Source organism: Hippocampus zosterae, chromosome 11 (genome assembly GCF_025434085.1).
Source record: "Hippocampus zosterae strain Florida chromosome 11, ASM2543408v3, whole genome shotgun sequence".
Lineage (NCBI taxonomy): Eukaryota > Metazoa > Chordata > Actinopteri > Syngnathiformes > Syngnathidae > Hippocampus > Hippocampus zosterae.
The window spans coordinates 14,098,974-14,124,955 of NC_067461.1; the positions used below are offsets into that span (position 1 = coordinate 14,098,974).

The 25,982-nt window shown below is 42.5% G+C and overlaps 2 protein-coding genes across 7 annotated transcripts in view; both read right to left on the reverse strand.

The window, feature by feature from the left end:
- The window catches only part of lyst (lysosomal trafficking regulator), a 51,748-nt gene extending 41,330 nt beyond the window's left edge, over positions 1-10,418 (reverse strand). For all 6 annotated transcript variants that reach the window (XM_052081319.1, XM_052081318.1, XM_052081316.1 and 3 more), the window contains exons 1-2: positions 9,930-10,418; positions 984-1,072 (exon numbers count right to left, since the gene is read on the reverse strand). In XM_052081319.1, the coding sequence (XP_051937279.1) occupies positions 984-1,072; positions 9,930-10,010 (170 nt within the window). In that variant the 5' untranslated portion in view covers positions 10,011-10,418. The remainder of the gene's footprint in view (positions 1-983; positions 1,073-9,929) is intronic.
- Positions 10,419-12,489: 2,071 nt separating this feature from the next.
- nid1a (nidogen 1a) lies at positions 12,490-25,862 on the reverse strand. Its single transcript, XM_052079403.1, has 20 exons — positions 25,528-25,862; positions 23,717-24,019; positions 22,369-22,595; positions 21,979-22,283; positions 21,752-21,892; positions 20,914-21,165; positions 20,550-20,750; positions 20,231-20,467; positions 19,963-20,100; positions 19,021-19,149; positions 17,982-18,125; positions 17,562-17,681; positions 16,905-17,132; positions 16,574-16,746; positions 15,920-16,046; positions 15,648-15,819; positions 15,381-15,538; positions 15,179-15,302; positions 13,621-13,733; positions 12,490-12,994 (listed from the first exon to the last, which is right to left on the reverse strand). Exons 1-20 carry the CDS (start codon positions 25,729-25,731, stop codon positions 12,864-12,866), a joined length of 3,627 nt encoding a protein of 1,208 aa, XP_051935363.1. The 5' UTR covers positions 25,732-25,862; the 3' UTR covers positions 12,490-12,863.
- Between the last annotated feature and the right edge of the window lie 120 nt (positions 25,863-25,982).

Below are 25,982 nucleotides of genomic sequence, written 5' to 3' on the forward strand. Positions count from 1 at the left end.
AGAGCCTCCAATGACCCGCAGAGGACCTCTGAATAATAGAACTGTCATTCACAAAAACTGCATTTGTATTCTCCAGTACAGCTATAACGGTGGCAAGCTTTATATTGCCATGCTTTTACTTTTGCATCATCTACAAGGTGAGAGGGTTTTGGAACACAATTTAGTCATTATTCTACATCTTTGCTCATCAGAAATGCAGTTGCAATTCAATCAGTTTCCCAACATATACAGTAGATAAGGAGCTCTGCTTATTTGGTCTCATCGAGAGCACACATAGCTGACAGTATGTATCTGTTTCTTTGCAAAGAATTACACACATTACACAATACTTTTAAATGTCTGTCTTTAAAAGAACAATACAGAACTCAATATTTTAATACTTATTCTTGACTGATGCCATTTTTTGTTTTTTATGGTTTGTGGTAGTTAACAATAGCTACACTACATTATTTGCATTATATCCAAGTTAGATCAGAAAAATAAGACAACCTCTGCATACATGCAAACATGCAGTGAAGTTCAACAGCACTCTAAACTACAAGAATGGCAAGGGGGACAGTTTTGATCCGGCTCTAAGATCTCAAGAATTTGGACGAGTTCATTGTTGTGGCTTATGTTGCCGAGTCCAATTGCCGGCAGCTTTTCAGCATGTTTAACGAGCACAAATTTCTCTTGCACAAAAATATCAAATCTTTGACATGCTCTAAAGAAACCAAAACTTCAGAAGCACTTGAATTCCCAAATGTCCCTCGCTCCCTCATTCACGATGGATATTTCATTTGCTGCACATCATGTCAGGAACTTGGGAGACTGTTAACGTTTCTCAATTTACAGTGGAGCTCAAACAGTGTACTGATACCCAACCTCCCAGTGACTCAAACTCTGTTTAATTACATACAATTACAAAACGATAATCATGGGGAAAAAAAGTTATTCTTTCATTTATTGCAAAGTACACATACCCTTATAAAAATGGCACCTACCAGAATATCAGGGCATCTTTGGTGTGATGAGGGTGATGTTGCACATAATGGAAGAGACAGAGGAAATTCTCTAGACTCTGGAGGCTGACCTAATGAGAGACACACACACACACAAACACACACAAATAAGAAATCTGCAGGGCATCATGAGTCCAAACAATTCTATTGACAGGATTGAAAAGTTGAAACTTTATACTACTGTATACCGAATCGCACTGTTCATTATTTTCAGTGACTGTAAAAAGTCTACACCGCATTGTTCAAATACCAGGGTTTTGTGAGGTAAACAAACAAACAAAAAATGCCACATTAAATAATTCGGTTCACTTAGACCAGTGATTCTTAACCTACGGTTCGATCAAACCCCAGGGGTTCGGTGAGTCGGTCTCAGGGGTTTGACGGAGCCTCTGCCATGGAGGATAGGACACACGCGACTCAACATGTCAATTAGTTATGACACGCAGGCTAGGCCATCACTGGCTGCAGATGATCACATGACATTGCTTGTTCAATCAGTGCTGTGGGAAATTTAGCTCGCTTTGTCGTCAACCTGTGACTGTCGTGATAGTACGTGACGTTGTACAATTTAAAAAAAAAAGGAGACTTATCTCTTGAAATTGTATTTACTTTTTTCCTGTTTTTAATAAATGCAGTGTTTTTATATCTTGAATTTATAATATACTGTATATTCCTTAATTTTTCACGCATGAATGGTTCGGTGAATGTGCATATTATCTGGTTGGGTTCGGTACCTCTAAAAAGGTTAAGAACCACTGACTTAGAACCATGAAACCTAAGAGCGTTATTAGAAGGCATTGATGTGTGTCAGTTGTTTTTCCTCATTCCCAGGTGCACATTATTTATTTATTTTTTTGGCATGACATCTTAAATATATTTAACAATTTACATTGTATGTCTGGCTCATCATTGGGTTGAAAGGCACCACTTCTGCACACTTCAGATTTGGCTTTTGCATGTTGGTAACATGTTTGTACCTATGGCTCTAGAAAATTACTCAGTCCAAAGATTTGTCATTTGGAATATAGTTTTATAGATTGCACCTTTCGGGGAAAGAAATTACACGTGCCATTGCTAATTGTATTGCGCTGCACCTTTGATTGACAGCTGCTGCTTGTAAGAAAGAAAAAAAAAACACGTGCTGCTGTGATGACATTTTCACAGCACATCAACTATGTCTGAACATGTCATGTCTCCTCAATGGGCTGGTTCCAGGAAGATTTGTCACACAAATGTGGAGTCACAATACAGCCAGTCATTGACAAAACAAAGAACAGTTTCAAGAAAAAATAGTCCTACTTTGTACAACGGTGTCTTGTTTAGAAGTCAGTGGGACGTATTTGTGAGACTTATTTCTGCAAAGGAATCTGTGTCAACTTCCTTCCTGTATGGCAACTGTAAAAGCAGGTCATGATTATGTTATTTGGCATTCTGAGTGAGATTTAAAGAATATTTGTCTTGGTGTTTGCCAAGTTAAATATGCCTGAATCTCGAGTGGCAAATAATGAAGATGAGGATGAAGACTATGCTCGGCAGGCTCAAGGAGGTAGCAGCAGGTGAGACCATTTCATGCAATGGGAGTGACACGGTTAGCTGGGATGGGGTCAATGCACCAGGGGGGTGGCCTACCTTGTGCACAGACAGGGCTGACAGGAAATACAGCATTGTATTACATGTGTCATCAAGTGAAGAAATAATCCCTGCAGTGTTACTGCACTTGTGCACTAAATCTAACATCAGTCGAATAGTTGTGGCCATGCTCTTCGAATGGGAAAAGGAAAACGAATGGTGCAAGATAACACCAATTTCCAGGCAGGGGTTGCTCCCCCCCCCCCCCCCCCCCCCCGGTGGCTATAATCCAATTGTACAATGCTCTGTGCACCAGCCAGCGGGGATGATTGGATAACAACATTTACCAAAAGTGTTCATACATCTTGGGAAATCTTCAAGTGGAACACCTTTTGAAAATAATCAAAATCTATACTGTCCAATTTGCCTTGGCACAGTAAGTATGCACTTTTTATATTATTAAATGTGTATGTTTGGGCAAACATTTTTCATGAGAAAACCCCACCAGAATATACAGAAATAATATTCTACAGTACAATATGCTTCAAATAATTCTTTGGATTAAGTTACGCATTGTTGGGCATCCACTGCTGTGACCCGAGTCTTTACACGGGTGGTCACGGGAGGCCAAGTCATGGGAGTCTGGTGGCTGAGTCACTCAGGCTGCTCGCTCCAGACTCTCCGATGAAGCAGTCGGTACACAACATCGCAGTGAGGTACCGAGAGGGATGTGATCCTTTCCTCGTGAGAAGGGATGAGGGATTGCAAGTTATGTAATGTTTGTTTTTGGTTTCTTTTCCATTCTTCCAGTTTGACATCCCTACTGATCTAATTTGACATTTGGGTGATGAGCATCATGAGGAGCACCTAACGTTCTACATTTCCTTACAAGCTATGAGTCACAGATGAGCGCACCGAGGTAAAATGTCAAGGAGTTTACTTTAATAAAGCATGTTTGTCCCTTATATTATGGCCAAACACTGTCCAGGAAATGAAAATGTCTGCTTCAGAAAAAGAGATTTTTGGGGGGTTTGGGGGTCATTATGTTTTATAACAGGCTTCTCTGCATGAGTACACATCATCAACCGCAAACGTTTAAGTAGAGTACAGTCACATCATTTGATAAACAAGTGTACTGCAGATCAACTGTGGAGAAGGCTGTGGTCAGCTGCTGCCTGACAGTAACCAAAGATCAAGACCGCGATCACTTTACCTCTGTACAGAATCATATCTGCTGTCTAAAAGCTTCAAGTTGACCACCTGGTTTGCCAAATTGATCAATTAAGAATTATTGAATAGTAGTAGTCCTTAACTTACACTGTGTTGTTCGCACGAGTCATAACAACATACTCCCTGGTGGAAAAAACAAAACAAAACAGAGACCCAACTGTAATCTGAATCTGCCTCAACACAACAACGTGATGAATTATTCAACACTTCAGGTGGTTGTTTGGAGCAGCAAGTAGGAGTTCTGGTTGAAACTGTGTGAGAAACAATAAAAGCAGATGTGAAAAAGGTCCTGTGGTCGAGCCAGAGGAAGAAAGGGACTTGCCTAAGATTCTGTAAACAGTGTCACAAAGAACCAACTAATAAGGATCACAGTCAAACCATGACAAAAAACCTGTAATTGATGGAGTGTGATGATCACAAGAATGGTCACAGTCTGACTTCAGGTTTTTCATGTGTAGACTGCAGCACTAGATTTCACCAATTCCGCATCAAGTGTGAGCGCCTTGGTCAAGGAACTGTTACGAAATGAACCTTACATGTTTTCGATCATTCGAGACTCATGCGACTCAAACAGTTTGGTTGTCAAACAATGGAAATTCCAAGTACCTTTGACAAAGATTGGAAGTCAAGTCAAGTCAAGTCAACAGTATTTATAGAGCACTTTCAAACAGCCATCGCTGCATACAAAGTGCTGTACATGGAGCGATTTAACGTATACAATAAACAGTAAGACGAATCAGTAATAAGTAATAAGTAATAAGTAATAAGGCGGTAGAAAGCACCAAGCAGTAAAATCAAGAGCAAATCTAAGTCATGCTGAGTCAAACGCCAAAGAATACAAGTGAGTTTTGAGGAGGGCTTTAAAGATGGGCAGCGAGGAGGCTTGCCGAATGTTCAGTGGGAGGTCATTCCAGAGAGATGGACCAGCAACAGAAAAGGCTCGATCCCCTCTGAGCCTCAGTTTAGTTCTTGGTACGTCTAGCAAAGACTGGTCCACAGACCTGAGGCGCCGGGCAGGGGTGTAGGGGCGTATGAGCTCAGAGAGGTAAGGTGGCGCGAGATTATTCAGAGATTTGAAAACAAAGAGGAGGATCTTAAAAATAATTCTAAAATGAATGGGGAGCCAGTGAAGGGATGCCAAAGTAGGAGTTATATGCTCCCTCTTACGAGTACCAGTCAAGAGGCGAGCAGCGGCATTCTGTACCAGCTGAAGGCGCTTGATGGAGGACTGGCTGACTCCAAAGTACAGGGCGTTGCAGTAATCGAGCCGGGATGTGACAAAGGCATGAATTACTGTCTCAAAGTGTTCATGTGAGAGGAAAGGTTTTATTTTGGCCAGCTGTCTAAGGTGAAAGAAGCTGGATTTAACAACGGCACCAATTTGCTGATCGAGTTTGAAATCACTGTCCAGTTTAAGTCCCAAGTTTGAGACCGTTGATTTCAGATAAGGAGATAGGGGGCCCAAGTCTACAGGATGGAATGTACAAGGTCCACTGGGGCCAAACAATATCACCTCTGTCTTCTTTTCGTTGAACTTCAAGAAATTTTGTGCCATCCAGGTTTTGATTTCTTCCAGACAGGATAGGAGTGGCCTTAATGAGAAGGTGTCTTTCTTGCTCAGTGGGACATAGATCTGGCAGTCATCTGCATAGCAGTGGAAAGGAATACCATGTTTCCTTAAGATGGAACCCAATGGGAGCAGATACAGCGAGAACAGCAGAGGCCCCAGAATTGAGCCCTGTGGAACACCACATGACAGGGGAGCAGTGCGTGATTCAGAGCAGCCAAGGCTGACACAAAAGGTCCTGTCAGCTAGATAGGACCTAAACCAATCAAGAGCACTCCCGCCAATGCCCACCAAGTGCTGCAAACGAGTCAGCAGAATACTGTGATCCACTGTATCAAATGCTGCAGTTAAGTCCAATAAAACCAGACACACGTGGTCTCCAGAGTCATTTGCCAGGAGGATGTCATTAGAAACGCGTAACAGGGCTGACTCCGTGCTATGCATCGTCTTGAAACCTGACTGGAAGACCTCCAAGATGTTATGTTCATCCAAGAAAAGTTTCAACTGCATGTGCACCACTTTTTCCAGAATTTTGGAAATGAAAGGCAGTTTGGAAATGGGTCTGTAACTTGACAGCTCATCTGGATCAAGACCAGGTTTCTTGATCAAGGGTTGGACCACAGCATGTTTAAACTGTTGGGGAACTACACCAGAAGAAAGGCTGCTGTTGATGATATCCAAGACTGTAATTCAGAACCGGAACAAAAAGGCAGCAAAACTTTGTCAGTGTTTGTTGTTGTTGTTGTTGTTGTATTATATTATATAGTTCAAAGTCATTTGTTGGTTTCTGGGGCTCGTTAGAATGTATATCCAATTGTCAGGTGACAAGTTGTATTCCAAAATAATGATGAACTGAAATTACTAGATAAAAACATGTACTTTTACTTTCATCTTGTTTGTACAATTTTTGTTTTCCTCTTTGCCCTTGTAAATAACAATGGCGTGCCTGTTCATTTCATGGCAACTCTTGGAACAAGTAATTCAAATTTCATTAGAATGAATTTGGAAAATAATTTAAAAACCAGACAAAAACAAATATCAAAACATCCACCATGAATGCACTGTGTTTGAGTTCTAAAAGTTCAACAGTATATTTCCACAACAGGTCAACAACATTGCTAATTATGTTTTCTCCTTATAAAATAGTGCTATTTACAGAGAGACTGTTGCGAGGGCAAAAATACATATTCTTCCACGAATAAGATCTTAGTGACAAAAATGGTTCCCCCCAAATGCTTTTTCATTAATAACTAATACATGTTTATTTCAAATGAATGCCTTGAGCTCACACAGTCACACAATGTATGATTATATGTGAATTGAGACTGACTGTATGTAATATTTACCAACAAATGGTGATCTGCAATGTGGATATCATCCATTTTAGTACAAAAAAAAGGTTACCGCACCAGCTCATGAAACAATTTTTGAGGTAGAGCGAGCAGAGAACATCTTTAATCCCCAAGTATGACTGAAAATCAGGCGCTTCAAATGCTTTCCTTTGGTCTTTTGAAACAGCCTTCTGAGGTCAAATGAAATTTGACAATCTGCTTGCAATGGAACCCATTCTCTTTCCTGGCCAGTGGCCACAGAAACATCCCACTAAACGAATCAAAACGCAGCGAGATGTGGGCATGTAAAGCATCCTTCCTCTCTGAAGAACACATTATTTGACGCTTCTTTAAGGTGAAGAACACACTCTTTACAGGAGAACCCTGAATACGCAAACCCCGCGGCTAAAATAATAGTTTGTTACCAGAGTGTCAATGTCCAGTGAATGCATTGTGAAAGGTGATTGCGGGTGCCAACGTCGAATTCACAACCTTGTTGTGGTCTACCGACAAGACTCATTGCATCTTCCCCTATGATTATATGGTACCAAAGAAACCATCTTTTTAATGCCTCTTCTGCTTTTGTCGAATCTGGGAATTAAAGCCACATTGGGAAACAGAGAGGAAGTCAGCATGTAGTCAGTTAAGATGCCTACTTTCACATCTACATCACAAAAATGGAACAGCACGAATAAAATGCCAAAGTCGGAGAATGAAACCCTGTTTAAAACAAATGTCAACCTACTTTGTGTTCTACTCCTAATAACAGTGAACGAGGACAAATAATGGTGCACTGAATGCTGTTGTGTAAAATTGCTCGGAAAGCAGACACCAAACTGGGAAGAGCACAACTGCTTCAAACAAAAAAAAAGGAATGGAGGATCGGAGAGAGTTGTCGCATCACAAGACATCATTAAAAATGAGCATGGCAGGAAAGGCAAAGACTCTACGGTCTGACAATCTCTTCCGGGACACTTGTTGAACTCCGATCTTTGTATTTCAAGTCTATCGTTTCCCATTTGAGACTTATTACAGTCCATCCTGCAAATAAACGCTGTGCCCAAAATAGATGCTAGGTTGATCATCTGCTTTCCCCGAACACCTCTCTCAAATCCCTCCCTTTTCTCATCAGGAAAACGACGTTGTCATTACCAATGTGTCTTTCTGTTATTATCCATAATAACAATTATTCAGGGGCGGCCCGGTAGTCCAGTGGTTAGCACGTGGGCTTCACAGTGCAGAGGTACCGGGTTCGATTCCAGCTCCGGCCTCCCTGTGTGGAGTTTGCATGTTCTCCCCGGGCCTGCGTGGGTTTTCTCCGGGTGCTCCGGTTTCCTCCCACATTCCAAAAACATGCGTGGCAGGCTGATTGAACACTCTAAATTGTCCCTAGGTGTGAGTGTGAGCGTGGATGGTTGTTCGTCTCCGTGTGCCCTGCGATTGGCTGGCAACCGATTCAGGGTGTTCCCCGCCTACTGCCCGAAGACAGCTGGGATAGGCTCCAGCATCCCCCGCGACCCTCGTGAGGATCTAGCGGCTCGGAAGATGAATGAATGAACAATTATTCATAATATTTTGTCCAGATTCCATTGACTCAAATTATCCTGCTAACATTCTTTAATATTCAATAATGCCATTTGTTTGACCTTCCCCTAATAGACAGCAAAATACTAGACACCTAGACAACCTTAATTGTTATCTAGACAACAATATGAAAACGATTCCCCTCATAGTGTTCATTCGTGGGTGGGAATTATTTTTTATTTTTTTAAATAATCACGAGAGCGTTTGGAAAAGTCACTACTGGCAACACTAAAGGTTCTTTTGTAAACTAGTTCTCTCTGATCGAAAATATGGCACGAAAAAAAAAATCACCCTGACAAGTAAACCTGAAGTATTAGTTATTAATTAGTCGATAAAAATCGAAACCGTTGTACCATTTGCGATGGTATTAGAAGAAGTATGTTTTTTTTCAGTAATGTTCATTGAAGAAACATTCTTAACAGTAAAATGTACAAAGAAGTGAACCACTGTAAACACATTTTCAGAGTCTTCAATTTCATGACGAATTATAAAAATTGGAGCAATCCAAAGGTGAGACATACTGCGGTTGTAACATCTGTTCTTGTTACACCAGAACAAAACAAACAACCAGAACAAAACAAAAAATTAACTTCTGTAAAGCAATGAAAAGTTCCAAGTGAACCTATGCCTGGTTCATTGATCTTTAATGCTCGCTATGCAAATAGTAACTTCCAGAAGACTGGATTTTCAGTTGAACTATTTAAAGGATGCCAGAAAGATCGAGACACAGTTGTGGAGCCTTTTCTGCGACATTATTGAAGGTCTAATAGGTCCAAAATGGTTTCGACTTTCATCCTGTCTTGTCATTCTATTCACTGCGATTTCAATTTCTATCAAAATAATTTGAATGATTATTATTTTTATAATTGTCACGCTCGAGTGACCAGGCACATTGGACAAAAGTATCAGAGCAGAGCTGAATGTTTTATTGAAGAATCAAATATTTTGGATATATAGAGTGTTGGCAATGGAAAACACACGCACACACACAATGAAACGTCAAAACACATGCAAGAAATTGTAAATCTGTCCAATTTCTGGGATAAACTGTATGCGAAGGACAACAAACAAGCAGCATTCTCAGAAGTCTCACAAACCAACACCACAATGTTTGTGCATTATGACTGTAAGCAATAGGAAATGTCTGACGTGAGTTTTGTGGGAGAGGTTACATCTTCTTACCAGCGATCCAAATGAGCATAAATGGTATGAAAAATGGGTGGACACTTTCTAATTCATGCGTGTTGTACTAAATCCAAGTCTATTGTGTTCTAACAATTATGTGACAATGAAATACAATGTTTCAATACGTTTAAAACCTCCTTCTTATGGAAAATGTTAGTTTTAAGTCATCAGTCTAACTGCAAATACAAGACGAAATACTGCAATCATAATCAACCATACAAGATACGAAATTAAATTTATATTTAAATGGTCTTCGGTGTGAGGGGGGAAACGGAATATGCTTGCCAAGTAAACTAAATAATCTCATGTGCCCCACAGCGATACGCATCACCACAATGTTAGGAAGACATACTCCAGGAAACTTGCCCAGGCTAAGAGTACTCAAATGCAAAGAAAGCATCACAATTTAAGACATCACATCTATTCTAGATGAGTTGAGTGTGGTGCACTGTGCAGCGCTACCTGCAGATCCGCTCCTTGAAGCCGACAGTCCATGTACTTTTCCCACGCATAGGACAAGTTGCTTTGCCCTGGACTGGCCATATCGTCCACCCTTCCGGGTAAAACTCCAATCAAGGTGCTGAGGAAACCAAGAGTGATGAAACGAACATTCCCAGTTCTTCCAAAGTTCTTCGACTAGCGGCGACCGGATCCCCAAATGATCTCTCGAGTCGTTCATAGCATATTCATGCTTCACTGCGCTGCTTTTTCACCCCCACTTTTTCGTTCAGCATCTGCAGAGGTACCACATGACGCTTAGTTACTTAGGCGTAGCTGACAAAGGTGTTGACAGCACAGTAGGTAGACGCATTTGTATCTGGATCGGCAACTTGCTATACACTGGATCATGAACAAAACAACACTGATATGAAGGTTAAAACTAGCGAACTGGCTAGCTAGCTAGGCTAGCTGATATGTGACAGGAGCTGGTGATAAGTTGTAAACATTATAGCAGCTGATTTCCGCTCCAGTCGTGTTTTCAAAATAAATTATTCTTTTTTTGGAACTCGCCTCCCACCCATGTTTTGCATTTAGATCTCAAATAGGTAATAAATACGTAACGTTTTAACTGGTATTTTGATCAAACTAAATATGTTGTTGGAAGAAGTGTTCAAAACGTTCCTGTATTGACGTTCACGTTGAAATGTCTTTTGTGACAGTGGTCTAATCTGTTCTCACTCACTTGGCCAAACTATGGTGAATGGGAAAAACCGAGTACTCTATATCCAACCAAAATATATACTGTGTATAAAGTAACAGCCGCTGTGCATAATGAGCAGTGCTTTCAAATACCCCGCGTCCAAATGCATGGTAATGTAATTCTGCTCAGCCGCATGCTAATGGTAATGGCATCGTAATGTTTGTATGGCAGCTGTCAACACAGTTCGTGTAGCGTTAAATCTGGGTTTCTAATTATTCACCTTTACGAAAATACCAACTGAGTTCGGATGTCCTATCTTCATGCATCATGTCAAATTCGAAATTGGATGACATTGTTTCCACAGATTGTTTTTTCCTCCGATCATTAAAGCACGCTACTGCTAGCATCATACACTTATACTGTACCCTTTTTCGTACTGCGAGGCAAAACTTCCCCGTATGATGGCGAGCAAAGTATAGCTGACACGCCTTATCCTCATATCTTATTATTTCATATAATGTATTTTATGAAACAATGCTCTTGGGGAACAATACTCGGCTCATAATGATGTTTTAAAATGTTCAACGATCTATTGAATATCGGTAACAAACACCGGGTAATTTGAATGAAACCAAACAACTGTACCGTATAGTAAAATGATAACATAATGAAATATGACACGTACGTCGATGCTCGAAGGACCTGAAAGCCTTTAATAGTCTTATTGGTGATTATTGCTTAAGACAAAATTCAGGGAAATCTATTAAATCATCTCTATTGTTGTGTCTCATTGGGTGACGCAAAATTAATTCCCAAATAAATCAAGTCGCGCTGTAATATGGTGCATTCGTGTACTCTGTAAATTGGTAAACCGGAACGTGCAAATAATATCCAACACAAGGTCTGTTTAAAATATGTGCCTTAAAAAGTATTAAAAAGTAAAGCGCATTGGGTACAGTAATGGGTTTTCGGATTAAATTTCAGAAGAGAACCTAATTGCACGATGACCTTTATAGATGAACTTTCTCTAAAATTTTGAGTGCCCAACTGTTTAAACGACAGCAAAATTCACAACGGTTTAATTAAACTTATTAGAATTGGTATTAAAATAATCCTCGTCATCTTCCTGTGACATTTTGTCATGAGACCAAGAGAACAACGCGGAACAACTGATCGACTGTGCCTCGCTTTGTGAGGCTTCAAACAGGATGTTCTAGACACTGAGCTTAGAGTGTCACAGAGTGTCATTTGCAGTTTGTAACAGATACAGAGAGAGAGAGAAGTCCTTGGAAACTGCACCAAAAAATACTGTTGTGAATTCAGTTTTTTGGGTCGAGAACAGCAGGATGTGTAAAAAAAAACCTTGAATATGTGCATTCAAAAGTTTAGGTTATAGTGAATTTTAATTTCATCCTGCATGAACATCTCAAAGACGAATTTTCCTAACCTTTATTTATAGTGTCGAGCGGGGTGCCCAAGTTCGGTCCTCGAGAGCCTCTCTCCATTCTGTTTTACACGTTTCCCTCCTCCAACACACCTGATTCAAATGATTAGGAACGTTATCAAACAGGCTTCTGCAAGGTTTAACTGATGAGCTGGACAGACTTGGGCACCCCGGGTCTAGATTATCATCTGTATAGTTTAATAAGCATATTCGCTTCATGAGAGGGGCACACCACGTGTACTGCACTTTATATTATATAATTAGTTATATTACAATATAGTCGAGTTGTACATCATGACAAAAAAAACACAAAGAAAACCAATTGTGACCGCTCTAATTGTACTTTAGGATTCGCCCAACGATTGTTGTTGTAATGTACCCGAATAAACACAAGAGGTCACTGTCTTGACACTAAAGACACGGACAAGGCAAACGAACCTGTTCGAAAAACCTTTTTATTTTTTTTGCTGTCCACCATGTAAACTCATCCCATAACGCTTGTACAGGGTCTTCAATCATTTCTAACGATACGAATACAAACAAGGCACAACCAACAGATGGTGTCATGTGTTACGCTAACGTATTTCACATTAAATTACTAACACTTTTGAGTTGTATTCTCAGTTTATGTGCACTTAGGAAAACAATGTCAACACAATAGTGTTCATATTTACAATTCTGTTGGGATTTTATAATGTAAAAATGCAGATAATAGCAATGAGGAATAAAAGGCACAGTAAATTCACCTCAGTGGCACTTTCAGCAGTTACAACACAGTAACGCCGAGTGGCTCCTAATTAGCTGCCACGTCTCAATATTCGCTGTCTCTTTCCACACAGCCCACGCCAACTGCGCTATCAGGACACTTGCAGGAGCGACCGTTAGGTGTTGCTAGGCAGAGGTGCGTACAGCCGCCGTTGTTCACTGCACAATAGTTTTGTCCTGGAGATGGAAGCATACAGAAAACTGAAAAAGGCTGAATATTAGTATTAATGCTAAGTCCAGTGCATTTACACTGTTTATTCCTCTGTTGATTAATGTGCAATGAAATAAATAGATGCAGGAGGGCCCTTTTAAACTTGCATAGCAGGGAGCGACAGGAAACAGCCTCTTCGTAGTTTGTTTTGCAGACATATACACGCTTACAGAAAACACATAGCTAACAGCAGATGTTGAAAGCCCTCCCACTGGTCTGCACATTCCCCGGCTTCACGCACGTAGCCTTATCTAGAAGGGAGGATGAGGCCTAAGGCCGTTATGTGTTCAGTCATATTCTCACTCAGTGATGGATGCACACATTATCTTGCATTGAGGTCAAAGAGACAAGCTACACTTTTTTATGGTCATAAAGCACTTTTGGAATCCATCAAAGAAGGCGCAGTGGTCATAAAAAAAAAAAGCGGGATTCATTGAAGGATAGATTAAAGGCCTAACTTGTGGATAACCCATAAAAGTACAAAGGTCAGATCCTCTCTAAGAAGACACTGAGCAGGAAGCGAAGTTTGGTCACTTAACACCGGACAGAATAAAATGTCAATATTAATCCATATTGCAATCATTACTTTTACCTGAAGGACATTGGGCGTAGGCTGTGGTGATCCCATATAGCTTAGAGCGTTTCTGAGGCTGAAACTCGTCAGATTCCCTGCCAGTATAGCGGTCCACTGCGACCACAGCATCCCTGTTGTAAATAATACAAGAAGTGAGCAATTCAATACTCACAGAGACGAGAAACTCCTCCAAGTGAGTAGTCTGTGTGTTTTGTGTAAAGTCTGTCAAGAGTGACTAAGTGTGGGCAGATGGGACTGGCAGAGTTTGTTGATGTCTAACTGTGCAAGTGTCTACCTTCCCCCAACTGAGGTGGAGAAATTGCAAGCAGCTGCCACTTTTTCGGATGCCTGTTCACATACACACAAACAGACATCCCAACCCCCGCCGATCTGACACCGTCCAAACACAGAAATTGAACCACATGGAGGAAAAAGCCAGACAGTATCAAGTTGGGAGTGTCCGATAGGGAAACCATCAAGGCTTCATGCCTTTCAATTCTGTTGTAGTGCAGCCTCACAAGTTGAATGCCCTGAGAGGTGTAAAATTAGATTTTTGACCAAAAGTTGGTCTGCATCTGAAGGTCAAACTGCCGTTAAGGTCGGTGTTACATGAGACTCCAGTGAAATGAGCATCTGGAATAATAACTCCATCAGTGCAACCAACTTTAGCAAGGTCTGCCAAAATGCCAAGTAGCACTTGTCTCTCTCTGTCCTGGCTAAAGTGAAAACAAACCGCATTGCATTTAGTGAAGAGACCGACATCCCAGACTCACACAGTAATTTTTCATTTAGGTGTTCGAGTCCTTGTTCCTCACCCACTCCACAAAGTCACGCGTGACTACACGCTTTATTGATTTGAAGTTTTAACACACACACTTGGTGCCTTTTTTCAACTTAATGTGTATGACAGTTTAAGAAGTCATATGTATTTTTTGGGGCACATTTAAAACACTCAAGTTAATAAAAGATCTCAGACATTCTTTTTGTCAACATACACAAAGGATCAAAAATGCCATTTAATCCACACTCCTCACAGTGTGCGGATTTTGTCAGTGTGATTTTATCACACGCAAATACATAGTTTGTAACCATGGCGACTGGGGAGGAACAAGCCAGTGGATACGCAGCGTTGACAACTTAGCTTTGCCACTACATATTTTGTGACTTTACCGATCTCTCAGCAACTATATAAGATTTTTTTTTAAACATGCATGGGCGGCAAATCTTGTGATCATTTGTGGTGTGAAAATTCCATCCACATCCATCTAGATGACAAATGAATGCCGCTTCTGTTGCACATCATGCCTGAATTAGCAGTATTTTTCCAGATCTCTGTTAAATTTGCAAAGAATTTATGACAATATTTTTGCAGCTTAACAATGTTAAACTGTTATATAAAAAAAATTCATGAGTGTTTATGATGGCAACAGTATGACCATTCGTCACTGTAGTGCAAAGCTCCTCTGTATTTACAAATTATTAAATGGGGTTAAATATTGTGTATGCCTGTACCAAAAAAATATGAATTACTTTGCTCAAAATTCCTACAACTCAAAGTGAAGCAGATGATTCAAACCTCCGCCAATCGGTGTAGTAGATGTTCTTCCCAAATGAGGTAACTCCAAACGGGTACTGAATGCCCTCCATGATCTGTCTACGGTCTCCTCGGCCAGGGTTGGTACATTCCACTTTATGTGTGCCTGACATGCAAGAGACAACAGTCAGCGCTCATCATCAAATGGCATTTCATCGACGAGTCACTGCATCCTTCGACCTACCTGCATCCGCCCAACACAGCAGAGAGCTCTGGGCATCGTAGGTCAAGCCGTTCGGCAGGCCCAGATCGTCTTTAACAAGCACACGCCTGTTCGATCCGTCCATGTACGAGGTCTCAATCTTGGGTGCATCTCGGTTCCAGTCGGCCCAGTACAGATTACTGTCACATTGACGTGTGGCAATAAATGAATGTAATAATCTCTTAAGTGTTATTTTAAATCACCTGTATTCTTTTTGTGGCGTAACAAGATAAAAACACGATTACGTACCCATTGGGGGGGTCCACGATAATAGCACGAGGGTTGACAAGACCAGAGTCGACGATTACACGTCGTTGAGAGCCGTCAAGTGAGGCCACCTCAATGCGGTCCGTCACAGAATCAGTCCAGAACATTGTTCGTCCAAGGTGGTCGATTGCGATCCCCTCTGGGCTCTGCATGTCTTTGGAAAAAAAAAAAAAGTCAAGTCCAGACCATAAACATTTGTTTCTGACGAAAGGTGAACCACATGAGTGAGAGATGAAAGTGAAGTGAGGTGTTACCTGATCTAATGACTGTCACGGGCTCTCCCCCCTGGATGCTAGCCTTGCTGATTGATGGCGACGTGATTTCGGTCCAGTAGATCATCTTGTCCACACAGTCGTATGCCACTCCAATGACCACTTTCTCCTGTGGAGCAGGCGCCACAAAACAGCTTTGAAGTGTGCTTACTTCAAACAAGGGTGGTTGCAGATACAAACATGAAGCAGATGTATTTTCTGACACGAATGACCAGACATACATCTACACAAACAGCGCCGCACACTGAGAAGAAGCTGGGCCAGACATCCGACCAGCTGTTGTGAAAATCAGTCGCACAAGAAATGCAGATTTCAAATCCCCCGAGCTGATGTTTGTAATTAGGAAAAATGTCAACATGTGCCTCCAATAAAGTGCAGGCCTAGAATGCATGCAGGCGCGCTGGAAGCAGAATGAATACAACAGGATTCATGCAGCTTTTTAAAAGCACTTTATGGGACACCTCACCTGACGCCTTTAAAATAACAACTTCATGGTGTTGGAAAAAAAACGTACACAACTCATTAGCCCGCATGATGAATCACAGCGCACTTGTTAGCCGCTGTTCATATAAACTGCCGTGGTATCGTTTGGCCATGTGAATCCGAAACAAGATGAATTGATGTAGAATAACTCACAGGTAGATGGAGGACAACCTTGGCGTCGTCTTTCTTCATATCATAACCTTCAAGCGGGACATGCTCTATCCTGCCACTCTGAGCGTACAACAAGTGTGTGCCAGGAGGCAGTGGGTGGACGTCAGGTCGAGGGGTTGGTCCAACTGGTGGTCTCACCCCACCATGGTCAATGCCTAACGGACCGATTGTAAAATTTTTAGTCTGAAGCATAAAATAGTTTGACAAGACTTGCAATAAATCATGCACAAATGCGGATTTCAGACTCATCTGTTATTACGTGAAAATCATGTCATGAAAGATTGTGATATAACGTGATGTGTAATGAACTCACACATGGGTCTCCCACCAGGCCCCGAGCGTGTCCCTGGGATCTCCTGTCCGTTCCGGTCCACACACCAGCAGTGCCCCGAGCTGCCGTGGCACTGCATGGGCTCATAGTTGCCGTGCTCATCGCACGTAGGGACGTACTGTCCGACAGGAGGTCGCGGACCCCGCGGGCCGAACTCGGTCGCGCCAAGAATACTGTCTCTGTGCGTCTCACATTGCGTTTTTGTCCGCTCTGAAACAAACGCACGAACACGGATTCTCTGACGTATCTTCATTTCCTGTCCCCTTGTGTTATCTTCAATGACACAAAAACTCCCACATCCCACATAAAGCGCGATAGCCATCCACAGGCCAATAAAAACAGATGCCAGCTGTCAGAAATTCCCCGCGCACGGATGGGTGGAATAAAACGATGGGGAGAATGTGAATGATCCATTTTGTATATTTGTACGATTCAGTTTGTATGCAGAACTATGAACGCGAGCACCGAATTGGCTCCACTCCAGTGGCAGCCATCCAAAACAGAGCAGCTGGATGTTAGCGGACATAACAGAACACGTGTTTCCTGTCAGTCCACCGAGGAGTCTAAAATCACATTTGCCGTTGAAGTAATTCGTTGGCCTAGCAAGGCAAAACGTTGGCAGCGTGCCTTTAGACTTACCTGGGGAGCAGTAAAAGCCATCGCCGTAGTAACCGGGTCTACACTGACAGTTGAAGGATCCCTGAGTGTTGTAGCACACGGCGTCCTGGTGGCACCTGCCTGGCTGGCACTCGTCTATGTCTTCAAGGCAAAAATAACATGATTTTTATCTAATGTTATGGTTTGTGGTGTGCACAATAATTTGGGTCGAAGTACAGAGACTCGAGCAAGGATTCTCGAGAGGCTCGACACTATGAATGAGACTTCCCGAGCAGCAGCCAAAAAAGAAGCTATACTCTGAAATGTCCATCTGTTTCCTATGTTTTACTGTTCGGTTCCAGCGAATACATGACGTAACCCGGCTCACTTCCCCCCGGCTCTTGAGCAGATGGTGCAAAAATTCAAGGCTGTATAGTGGATTTGAGTCTCGGGAGGTTTCACCTTGGCAGACTCTTCCATCTCCGATGAACCCTGGCAGGCAGGAGCAGATATAAGAGGAGCCTCCGGTGTAGCTGCATTGAGCACGCTCAGGAATGTCACAGGTATGGCTGCCCTCTTCACACGCGTCCACGGGTCCACTCACCGCTGACGTGGGAGGAGGGCAGACAAATGCAGCCGAGTACATATTTAGTGCTCAGGCAGAAATGTCCACTCAAAAGGATCTTGCAGAACAAATCATTAGATACACCTGTACCGTCTATTGGCCTCTATTATGAGAGTTGTGTCAAAAATGTTGTCTTTATAAAAATGATGATGATTTCTCACTTGAGGTATGGATTTGACTATATTGTTTTAATTGTGGTTTGAAGTGGCATAGATCTTATTCTGAGAGATGTTGCTCATCATTTTGTCTCACTCAGGAGCTATGAAAGGAAGCACAAATGTTGTTTCATAATATTTTTTATGACATTTTAAATGCATCTTTTTAAATGGAGCATTTTCACATCGTTTTGTTGAACGTTGGGAAAATTTGGCAGTGAAATTCCTTGATCTACACTAATATCCAGATCAACTCTCCGGAGCTGACTCAAAGGTTTGAGTATTCGTTTTTTTTCCATGATGAAGCACACAAACAAAACGCATTGTTGCGGCGGCTCCTTTCCGTGTGCTGCAAGCAAGCTTTACACAGCAGCAAAGTGCCATCATCCCTAAAACTAAACATGATTCTCTTTGTAAAGTCTGAAAGTTGGCTATACCTCTTTTTTCTTTTTTAGATTCATTAGAGATTAGATTTTATGAGAAGTTACAGACGAGTGCTACATATGTCACTTGTAACACTGAAGGAGAAAGCCAGGGAAAGTCACAAAAGTCAATCATTAATCAAGTTTTGATGTTGCAGTATTTCACACATCGGCCTTTGAACGACTTGTAGAACACATACATCAATGTAATCCGAATACATCAGGCCTTTGTACTCGAATGTCTAACTTGAAAGAACAGTGCTGTGTAAATCATTTCATTTGGTGAGAGCCGAACCTACCAACACATGTCTGCCCATCACTGCCAAACTGATATCCATCGACGCATTCGCAGCGGAAGGTGCCAGGCTGGTTGTTGCAGATAGCATGTGAGCCACAGATCTCAGAATTCTCTCTGCACTCATCAATGTCTAATGGAGATAAGAGACAGTTATCAGACAAGAATCATTTGAATTCATTCACTCCCAAAGACCTTTTTAATCGTCTTTTCAGACTTGGTCCAGAATCAGCTGGTATTGAATGATTATTTTAATAGCTGACACGTAGATCTAATCTCAGAAGTCCGGATTTGTCAAATTTGTGTTTTTCATTATCGGATGCTGGAGACCATAGAGGAGAGATGACCCAAGATTTCCTAATTACAAATCGGTCAAGATAGCATCTGTCTGCAATACATCCTTCCTTCTTGGTCTATATATGCCTTGGAGCATTTCCTGTCTCACCCTGTTCGGAAAGGGCAAGTACGACTCTTGGAAAATTGTTAGAACCTGGTTTGGAAGCATGAGACACATCGTATAGCTCGTGTGACTTCTCCCTTGCTAACTTGTAGGATTGCTATGTAACCCTGAAAGAAAAAACTGAAAGAAAGGCGTGGTGGTAGAATTGACGTATAATGGACGAGTGGCCCCAGTCCATCTCTCTTTTATTGATGTACGAGGTGGCATAGTTGCTCCATACTTTTATAGTTTCATAAATCATAAATGAGTCCAAATTGAAGAAATCACTGTTACTTCAATCAGTGGGTGATCAACTTGCCGGGCATTAGTCATAGCACCACTGGTTGATTGTGATGCCTTTTATTGTGTAGCGTCAATTTCCAGATTACCCTTATGTGTTTACAGGAGCGTCCCTAAGTAAATGCATGCGATGACTTTCAAATGAGTTGAATAACAAATAATACTGTCAACATTTTGCAATCTGCCAAATACTGAAGGTGACCATACCGTAACATGTGCGTCCATCACCAGTGAAGCCCGAGGCGCACTGGCACGTGAACTGCGTCCCCTCTGCGGGTCGGCAGACGGCATTGGTGTCGCAGCCGTGTCTTCCAGTGAAACATGGATTCTCTTCTGGCTGTCCTCCTGAGAAAGGAAGCACACTTTTAGAACACTGATTTCATAGCAAGCACAGTTTTTCACCGGCATGTCATAAGTTGTGATTGGGCAGGAAATGAGCGAGGCAGGAAGACAACAACAATCTCCAGAAGCTCACCATTGATGTCTCCGATCTTGTTGCTCATGGCGAAGCGAATGAGTTCATTTTTGGGGTCGTACATGACAAAAACTTGGTCCACGTTGAGCATCTGTGTGGGTCGCATGTCTCTCGTAGACTCATCATGCTGACAACCTTGGAAGGTGATAGTCTGTCGCCACTGGTACGTCCTCGTCTCGTCCTTGGAGCCATCGGGCAAGTTGACGACGTACTTTCGTGTGGAGGATGAGGTGATTACTGAAAGGAAATTAGGATTTTCTTGATGTGTAAAGATGTTCTTCAATTAAAATCGACATTTCTACTATGGGTTTTTTCTTACAGTTGTTGCTGTACTGGTAAATCTCAGAGTAGGGCTCAACCTGCACGGTGGAGTCGCGAGGCACCTCGGGGACTTGGCCCTCCAGGGTGGTGCTCACCGCCAGGTGGTCATGTTCATCGATGCCTTTAAACTCCTGCCTGATTGTCAGCTTTTCATTCCCGGGAAGGAACGTGACCTCAGCCTGCCGAGTGAACACTCCCCCTAGGAGAGAGGCACAAAAGGGGTTAACAGAGACCCCGCAGCAATGGATTAGCTCCCTCCCCTCGAGTGTCAGCTGAGGTCATTTCTGGGAATTTCAGCGAGCAACGCGGCAGCTGCGTGACAAATTCTGACATTAGGAGAATGTGATGAATCTCCCCCTCACCAATAATGCTGAAGCCATTCTTGAAGCCGGGCTGCTCCAGAGCAAAGGCCCACCCGATCACACCACCCAGCGCTGACAGGGGCATCAGTGAGGGCCCGAGGGCCTGGGGGATGTCACTGATGGCCACATAGGAGCGTCCGTCGTTAACCACCACGTACGAGTGTAGATCGTTGCTGTTGAACCTCTCGGGAGTGGGCGAGTTGCCCACATACACCTGTCCGTGTACTTTACCGTTCATCCTCTGAGGTTTTCCTGTCCAGACAAGTAAGCATCATGTCGATATTCATTGAAGTCTCACCGTATACGGACTGTCGCGGACTATTAACCAGGAAAATCACATCATCTCATGTTATCATTCTGTGGCACAAAGATCTGTTATTGATATAGGTTTTGTTTTTGTTGTGATGGGTTCGAAGTGGGACAAGATTTTGCGGCGGATGTTTACATTCGTAATTGACTTCTTGACGTCTGCTTCGTTCTCATCTGAGTGCATGCAGCTGAACTTTTTAACACCACAGAGAGTCTCTCGCTGTTCGGCAACGTTTTTACACCGGATGCCTTTCCAGATTTATTTATTTCATCTGGGATTTGGCCAGGCGATAAGTACGTCGGTATTTGCGTACTGACTGCATTAAATGCAGAAGCATGTACTACTTACTACACCATAAGTATGAAACCTAAACCGGTAACATTGTGACAAAACATTCCATGAATCCAAACTATAGCAAGCGAGGCCATCATTCTAGGAGGGGAAAATATTGGAGTAATTACGCATTTATAGGATCGCTGAGCTAAATATACCAACGAATGTATAAAATTCTTACAAATGCGGCCATACCCTCTGCCACACACTGTATCCCGTTGCCATAGAAACCAGGCCTGCAGTGGCAGCAGTATCCAGTGGAGTGGTCTTTGCAGTCAGCAAATTGGGAACACTTTTTTCGGTTGTTTGCACATGTCCCAAGGTTGTATGCAAACACTAAAACATGAAAGCACAACAAGAAAATCAATCCAATGACACCGACAGGGTATGTACAAGTATCGCAGCCCAGCATTGTAACTCACCATCTACATTGATATCAGTGTCATCCAGTACTACCACTTCTGGGTTGTTAGGTTGGTGGGGCTGGTACTGAACACGTTCCACTTCGATCTGTTCCTCTTCCGGTTCAACAGGAGGGTAAACTACTTGCTGTCCGTTAGTATACACTACCCTCCTGGAATCGGGGGCTTCTTCTGTGTCGCCAGGGAACGTAGACGATGTAGCCTCAGTAGGCAGCTCGGTCACCTCCCCTGGAGCTACGTTGGTAAAATAAGGCGATGTTCCAATCTCATACACCCAAACGCCCCTGACACCCGAGTTTGTCTGTCTGCAAGGGTGAAAGCACACGTCTCAATCCATGACCTGTCGAGCAACGGTCGGGAAATGGTGGTATATTGTCCATCATGACTTACTCTGCTAAAGCACTGATGGATGCGTCTTCATCATTGGTCGTGCGATAATATGGGCCCTGACTGGAAAACAGGAAACCTCGAACCAGGCCTTTACTGAAGCCAGCTTGCAAGACGACGCTATTCTCCCCTACGGGAGTATTTGTATACTGTATCCCATCTGTGGGATATAGCAGTATAGCATATGAAGAAGAGTCCACTGATGCAATGGCCAGTTGGAAGGTATTTCTCTGTCAAGGAAAAATGCGTTGACATTAGCTTTTGCTTTTTGGGCCAAATTCACTGGGGCTAGTCAAGGAAGGTACTTTTGGTGTCAACTTGCCATTCAAACAAACAAATAGCTTACACTGACATATACCAATTTGTTTTCATAGCCTATGGTGCAGTTATGATTGAGACCTATGATATGTGCCGAGCAGCAAGTTGCCACGCAAATTTCTGACCTGACAAGGAGTCGACTGCATTGTTAAGTTTTCTATTTCAGACATGGGTGTGATGATGAATCACATTTTTAAATGACTGTAAATTTGAATTTGGACAGCTTTGAAAACTTTATGTTTTGTGCTTGGACTCTTCCACATAAATGTAATAATGTACAGTAAAGCAGTTTAAGTCCTGTATAAGGGAAACGTTAGCTAAAGTAATCTTTGTGCAATGGTGAAAGCACGGCTATGATTTTCCAAACCATTTTTATTATTAAGAAGCAGAATTTTCTTTTCGGAGATCAAACAAATTATTTTCAAAAATGGACCCTTAATTTTGTCTGTCCACAACTCACGCGAACATGGACAAATTAATTCCCGAGCATCATGTTCAGAAAGGCTTTCTTTTGTAACATTATTTATATCTTCTTTATAGAATTTTTGTCCCAGTGTTTCAGCTACCACGTTTTGGTTACATCAAGTATGTGTTTGACATCGCATGGTTGATTTTATTTAATCAATGTATTCAGCTTCATTTTTGTTACTTTTAGTAGCTATTTTGTATGTCGGCAAAATATTCGGTCTCTCGCTTCGTGATTGATCACCGTCACTCATTATAGTGTAAATCAACCCCAGTCCGCTCTTGTAGTGCAACACTACTGCAATAAGTTCATAGGGTATGTGTGTGTGTGTGTGTGTGTGTGTGTGAGAATGACCAATAATCAATATTATTAGAAAGAATAAAGAGCTCCAATATCTTTGGATATTTGCTTAAGCATAGGGCGGCTCTGACCGATTCCATGAGATTGTATGCTTGTCATTGTGATTGGAGGCACCTAAAGGCCAACAAATCACCCCCCCCCCCCGACACCCCCTCAAAACATCCACACATGTTATATCGTTCACATGATAACAGTATAAAGCCTCACTTTCTTGTCGATGCTATCTCCAGTGCTTTCAGGTTCCTTTCGGGCAACATCTACCCAGCTAATGACCACCACGTGGGTGGGATTGACTTCTTGATCGTCTGGGAAGGCCCTGTTGATGTGCTCCGCAGCCCGAAGCAGCACGTCGGGGCTGCTGTCTTCGCGGAAGAAAACCTTGCCCTCTGTATCGCTAGTGTCCAGATCTCCGTGCAGGGCCGCAATCATTCCAAAGGGAGCGGGCATTTTGCCGAGATAGGTTGACTCACTTTTGGGCACTGCGGTGGCGATGAAGCCGTTGGTGTTGATCTAAAATGACAACATGAGGAGGTTTGTAACTGGGGATGATCCTTGTTCAAAAGATCTAGGACAGACACATGAACAACGGTGGCATTCCAATATGGCCCACTTTGATCTCTATCCCAAACTCATTAGACTAATGGTCTGAGGCTGCCGCTATGAGGCACACGAGCACCGATGAACGCATAAATGAGATGCCATCGGACACAGATTTTACACTCTTGGTGAGGCACATAAAAGAGGAGCTGGACTCGTGTCAAAAACACACGCAGACGCCCCCGGCACATGGGGCTCCTCCACTTCCTGATCGAGGGGTGGGCGGCAGGGAGAACCAGACCGCTACGTTTCCTGTCCTTGCCCCCGAGAGCCCAGAGTAATCTTCATTACAGGCATTTCCTGGCCCAAATGGAAGATAAAGCTGAGAAAATGGTCACTCAGTTTGCAATTCAGACCTTTAAAGTTGCTCCTGTATATTGCAATGTACCAAGACTTTCTTATAGAATCACATTCCAGTTGAGACACTAAAAGCAAAAGCACACTTTTTTTGTTTTTCAAAGCTTGTCAGGTATAGAGTTGAGTGTTCCCCAACAGGGCACAGACACAGACACTAGTTGATAGCATTGTTTCATCTGTTACATGAAGAATCTTAATTGGAGCTGACAAATGTGTTTGTGCTGGATGACGTAAATGGAACAGAGGGGAAACCCTACTCAAATTTTGTTTCAGTAAGAAATGTAATGTTTATTTTCAATTGAAGACAAACATATGCCCCCAAAAAGATTCCCGCATGACCCAAATGTCCCCGAGTGAAGATAAACTTGCACGTTGCTGTTCAAGTGGAAACAATCTTGCTCAGCAAATAAATAAATAAATACATCTATCAGTGGAAGACAGTTTTTGTCGCTAACTGAATTTCTCTGGTTAAATGCATTACAGTATTTTCTTATGCATTACAGTTGAAAACAAAGACGCATCACTTTTCTTTGAAAAGCAGATTGGGGGAATATAAAGGATTGCTTGTATGGTTCAACACAATGGTGCATCTTTCATACATTTTGGATTGTTGTATTTTTAGCGGGGGACATTCATATGTTCCGAATACGAACTTCAGAGACTGGATAGGAAACAGCAGAAAACTTTAAGATGACTTTGTGGGTACAAGGCCACATTCGCACATGAGACTATAGCCACCCACTTCATTTGTGAGATACTTTGGGCTGTAGGTCAACAGTAAAAGTGATAACATTGGGCTTTAAGAATGTGAGGACACATGCATTCCAAACGATTCACGCAATCTTTGTGATAACCAAACCAATATGTACGAAGAAATACCTTATGCTTTCACCCATATAGGCTTTGCCGTTTGATAAAATGTGTTCCCGAAGAAGTGCGTAATTGCGCAAGAAGGATAGTGCGACCCAACCAGAAGAAGTTGGAAAGCATTGCTGTTTTTTTTGTTGATTTTTTGTTTTTTCCACCCCCGAGTGGTAGTAATAGTTAAGAGGCGATTTACTTACAAAGATGCTCTTAAAAGAGCCATCATAAAAGAGCACGGGCTTCTCCAGCTCAAGTGTGTGCGTGGAGTCATCGCCTGCGTCCAACTGTTGGTCTCCAGCGCTCGCACCGAAAGGGAAAAAGTCTCCTCGCGTTAAGCTCTGTGCCGACGCCACCATTGCGAGGAAAGAGGCACAGACGAGCCACGCTTGCTCGCCCAAAGCCATTGCTCGTTTTCTTGAGGGTCTTCAGAGCAGTCCGTATTTGTGCTTGGGTCCGCAGCGCCGAGAGACCGGAGCGGAAGAGGTCCACGGAGCAGAGTGACGCCCGACCTCAAGTGAGGAAAGTTCAGGCAGAGTTTGAAGGACTTGGGGCGGAGTTGGACTGAGCTGAGGGGGCGTTTGGGGCTTTTTTTTTTCATCAAATAGCAAGACTAGAAAAGGAAACGAGAAGAAGGCCAGATACTCCACTGTTTGAC

Bases quoted from the DNA above. Each gene is read 5' to 3' on its own strand.
- nid1a (XM_052079403.1), bottom strand. From the start codon at position 25,731: ATGGCTTTGGGCGAGCAAGCGTGGCTCGTCTGTGCCTCTTTCCTCGCA. The intron at 17,682-17,981 runs GTGAAACCTCCC...TTTGCCTTGAAG, and splicing joins AGATGGAAGAGTCTGCCAAG to ACATAGACGAGTGCCAGCCA. The intron at 12,995-13,620 runs GTAAAAGTAATG...TTCCATCTCCAG, and splicing joins CTACGCCCAATGTCCTTCAG to GACAAAACTATTGTGCAGTG.